This window comes from Limulus polyphemus, unplaced genomic scaffold (assembly GCF_000517525.1).
Source record: "Limulus polyphemus unplaced genomic scaffold, Limulus_polyphemus-2.1.2 Scaffold1861, whole genome shotgun sequence".
Taxonomy (NCBI): Eukaryota; Metazoa; Arthropoda; class Merostomata; order Xiphosura; family Limulidae; genus Limulus; species Limulus polyphemus.
The window spans coordinates 108,994-113,975 of record NW_013667471.1 but is presented as its reverse complement, the minus strand read 5'-3'; the positions used below and the strand labels follow the sequence as shown (position 1 = coordinate 113,975).

Below are 4,982 nucleotides of genomic sequence, written 5' to 3'. Positions count from 1 at the left end.
TAAATCAATGTTAGCTATTGCTTTGTAATAACGAAAACTAAAATAGACAAGATGGACACTTAAGAAAAGTGTTTTTAAATCAATGTTAGCTATTGCTTTGTAATAACGAAAACTAAAATAGACAAGATGGACACTTAAGTAAAGTGTTTTTAAATCAATGTTAGCTATTGCTTTGTAATAACGAAAACTAAAATAGACAAGATGGACACTCAAGTAGGGGTTTTTAAATCAATGTTAGCTACTGCTTTGTAATAACGAAAACTAAAATAGAAAACAAAATATTTAAATAATCAAGTCCAGTGGACATTAATAATTTTATTCTTATGTACTTCCAATCTTTATACTGCTACTGGCAGATTTTGGAAAAACAATCAACTTTCAGAAACCGCTCACCAGGTATCGCATGTGTACTTCTGTTAGTATATATTAATTTACAGTATATTAAAATACATTATCGGATCTAGTATATTACAGTAATTTATACCCGTGGATATCCCTAATTTTTAATTATCGACCACAGAGAAGGCAATCAGCCAGCATCACCCGCCGCCAACTCTTTCGTTGCTCTTTACTAGTGAACAGAAGGATTAACCGCCAAATTATAAAGCCTACACACGTGAAAGAGCAAGAATGTTCAGCACTGGGTTTTGATCCCGCTACCCATAGTTTGCTAGTCCACTTAGGAAATCACTTACATTTACTGATAAATCGAAACGTGCCTCGAAAACCCGTGTTGTTTCCTTGGCGCCAGTCTGTGTGGAATTCGAAAACCAAGGCGTTTCCAGAGGAGTAGTGAGTCTGTTGGATGTCTGACAGCTTCCCGCAGAGGAAGGTGTTGTGGGTGGTGTTCTGGTTTATTAGGGGCTCTTTTAAATGTAGGTAGAGCTTCACATAATCTCCAAACTTACATCTGTAACAGAAGATATTTAAAATGTAGGTAGAGCTTCACATAATCTCCAAACTTACATCTGTAACAGAAGATATTTAAAATGTAGGCAGACTTCACACAATCTCCAAACTTACATCTGTAACAGAAAATCTTTTATTCTTCACACAATCTCCAAACTTACATCTGTAAAATAAAATCTTTTATATGTAGGCAGACTTCACACACTCCAAATTGACATCTGTAACAGAACATCTTTTATTTGTAAGTAGACTTCACACAGTCCAAACTTACATCTGTAACAGAAAATCTTTTATACGTAGGCAGACTTCACACAATCTCTAAACTTACATCTCTAACAGAAAAATCTTTTAAATGTAGGTAGACTTCACACAATCTCTAAACTTAACAAAATGAAAACAGTCACTAAATTAAGGGTCTATCAACTGTTCTGCTGTTAAATAACACTCTCATAAAACATACTTGTTTATAGGAGAAATCGTGGACTTTGTCAACGGTTGAATCTACTTGAGATAAGGGTTAGAAAGGAGTTGTTAATGGACCACATCAGTTTAGGCGGTTTCGGACAACGTTTCGAGCTGATAGCGCCATCTTCGCATGATGAAGTTTTACGCTAATGGCTGAACCGTTAAGTTTGTTTGGTTTGTTTTGAATTTCGCGCAAAGCTACACGAGGGCTATCTGGGCTAGTCGTCCCTAATTTAGCATTGACCCCCGGAAAATGACGAACATAATTCTTTCTTTGTTCAGTCAGTATAGGGGGCATGACCCCCGGAAAATGATGAACATAATTCTTTCTTTGTTCAGTCAGTATAGGGGGACATGACCCCCGGAAAATGATGAACATAATTCTTTCTTTGTTCAGTCAGTATAGGGGGACTTGACCCCCGGAAAATGACGAACATAATTCTTTCTTTGTTCAGTCAGTATAGGTATACACATTTTTTATTCACTTAACAATTTCACACTTTGCCCCCCCCCCCGGAAAACTTCGTCCTACTGGAATAATTTCTACGGATACCCACGGTTAGTCTATGAAGTTACAACACTAAAATCCGGGGTTCGATTCCCAGCGGTAGACACAGTAGATAGCCCAATGGAGTTTCTGTTTCTGATCTCGACACGTGCTCTCCTTTCTTTAAACATTTCAGTAAGGGCGACACTTGTCACGTGAAGATGATACAACTGTAATTCAATATTCATTTTAAAAAGAACACTGTTTTTATTTGTTAATTATGGAAACGCACCAGTGCTAAACGTTAGCGATTGGTCTTGATGTGTTACGTTGAAAGAGAAGTCTCCGACACTGGAATATCTGTTTCATTACCCTTGTTAGTCTCACTTACAACAAGGTGAGGTCGAAGTCTCAAGTTATTCTTGCGGAACGTTACCGTCCACGTTCCTAGAAACTGATTAACGCTGGAAATCGAATATGCCACGTGGAGACGAATAAAATACACGTGCAGACCAGTTAGAGACATGTGCAGACAAGTTAAAGACGCGTGCAGACGAGTTAAAGACATGAACAGACGAGTTAAAGACATGTACAGACGAGTTAAAGACATGTGCAGACGAGTTAAAGACACGTTCTTTTAATTCTTTCATGACATAAAAGAACGTGTTTTAGTATGAAGTTTCATCTTCATACTAAAACACGCTATTTTAAATGTTCAAATAGATATGAATTTGGTCGTTCATCGCTTCTAAACAAATGGAAGGTTTATCTAGTGTGAACAAACATATAGGGAATTGTTTGGACTTTTAACCTGCATCCTTGTGCAAAAGTAAAACGTCTTTCAGTCAAACTGAACTATCTCACTACAGTGAAACTAACGTGTAGATAGACTAGCCAACATGAAAAATAACACTGATTATAAAACCAACTGCAAAGTGCTGATCGTTAGTCAGTCAGTCTGCTTACCAAAAATTCCATGTTTTGCACCACAATACCATAGAACAAGCTCCGCACCTTCTTTCAAGAGTACGTTATAAGAATAATAGTCAATACCGTTTTTTTTGGGGGGGGGTAGTGGATAAGGCAGTTTGGGTGCTATCTTTCTGATCAGTAGTTCAAAATTACGGACGGCTATATCCTAACCCTAAAGAATCCTGTACGTTCAATTCATGTGGTGTATAAGGTACCTTTCAGGTTGAAAATATCAAATACTACACTCCTCCTTTCTCTTTTTCTACACCCTCCACCCAAGCCTTGTAGCTTAATGGAATATCAAATACCATGCGCCTCTGTATCTTTTTTTTTTTTTATAACCTTCCCACCTCAGCCAGGTGGTTCAATGATGAATGTGAAGACTTATAACACTACAGATCGAGATTCGCTACCCGTGTTTGGCACAACAAACTCTATTTTTTATAGTTTTCTATAAAAAAAATATTAACAGCTTTCTTCGGGTTTTTCTAATTTTCTATGAACACATGTTTTGAGTTTCATCTTAATATTTAAACAGACATCTATAATATATGTTAGCAGGTGTTTTTCTTTCCTTTAAAATTGCAGTGGTTTTGAGCGACTGGGCATGGCCTAATGTTTATCATGGCGACGTGCGGATTGGAGGTTCGATCCTAGGTGCCACTAAGTGCTTTTAGTTGGATATGCGTTAAAAGAATGACAGCTAGTTCCGTTATTAAGACAGCCAGGGAAAGCCATTGTGATGGAGGGTGCTCCTGACTGACTGTCCTCTCTCTCAGGTAAAAGACAGCCAGGGAAAGCCCTTGTGATGGAGGGTGCTCCTGACTGACTGTCCTCTCTCTCTCTGGTCAAAGACAGCCAGGGAAAGCCCTTGTGATGGAGGGTGCTCCTGACTGACTGTCCTCTCTCTCTCTGGTCAAAGATAGCCAGGGAAAGCCCTTGTGATGGAAGGTGCTCCTGACTGACTGTCCTCTCTCTGGTCAGTAGCTTAGAATTGTAATTTGAAGAACAAGTTTGTAAAAATTATTATTAATAGTAATATGATCTTTTTCTGTCATTCATATAATAATAGTGTTGTCGTTTTTCCCTATAATCCTATTTTCACCCCTTGATTATCAACAAGGGCGTATTGTTAATTCATCATTTTTACTAACATTGGTCCAGCCCATTAGTACAATTAATTAAAACATTTTCATTAGGCTATGATTTCACAACTACAGATACAGTACAGGAATGACAGTTATGATTATTTTCTAAAACATGAGTTCCAAATTATGTTAATTTGTCTTGAAATACATGGGGTTTATGTTCACTAGCCATCCCTAATTTCGAAGCGATAGACTAGAGGTAAGACAGCTAGTCAACAGCACCTACCGCCAACTCTCGAGCTACTGTAATCGAATAGAGATTTTATTGTTACTTTTATTACACAACCTCGGCCCAAAAATGCAAAACGAAAGTCTGTGGTAACGAGACTCGAACCATGGACCCTCAAAATTTACAGTCCAGCGTGCAAACATTTAGGTCACTCTCGGTCCTCGCAATCTGAGGATCGCAAGTTTGAATCCCACTCACCGAACATGCTCGTCCTTTCAGCCCAGGAGGCGTTATAATGTGACGGTCAATACCACTATTCGTTAATAAAAGAGTAGCCCAAAAGTTGGCGGTGGGTGGTGATGACTAGCTGCCTTCCCTCTAGTCTTTCATTGCTACATTAAGGACGGCTAGCTCAGATAGCCCTCGTATAGCTTTGCGCGCAATTGAAATCAAACTAAGCTGTCGCTTTTAGTGTCTAAAGTACGTAATAAATAAATAAAAATATGTTTAATGTTATTGTGCTAATTGTTAAAAAGAAAAAGTTTAAGTGTTAATTCCTCTAAATGTAAATAGATGGCGATGCACTGGTCCTTTATTTTATTTATTTATTTGTAACCCCGAATTAGGAACTTAACCCTAACAAATTCCCTACAATGCGGTAAAAATTTTTAACATGAGATCCCGAAGTACTAACGTTTTTTTTGTTTTGTTTTTACTTTTGGTTGTCGTATCGTTCAGAGCATGGACATGTGGTTAGGGCGCTCGACTCGCAATCTGAGAGTCGCGGGTTCGAATCCCCGTCTCACCAAACATGTTCGCCCTTTTTTAGCCG

At 38.2% G+C, this 4,982-nt stretch overlaps 1 protein-coding gene across 1 annotated transcript in view; it reads right to left on the bottom strand.

Annotated features, from left to right (window-relative positions):
• The window catches only part of LOC106465183 (tolloid-like protein 2), a 57,263-nt gene that overhangs the window by 31,101 nt on the left and 21,180 nt on the right, over positions 1 to 4,982 (bottom strand). The window contains exon 6 of the mRNA XM_022393032.1: positions 696 to 910. Within this exon, the coding sequence (XP_022248740.1) occupies positions 696 to 910 (215 nt within the window). The remainder of the gene's footprint in view (positions 1 to 695; positions 911 to 4,982) is intronic.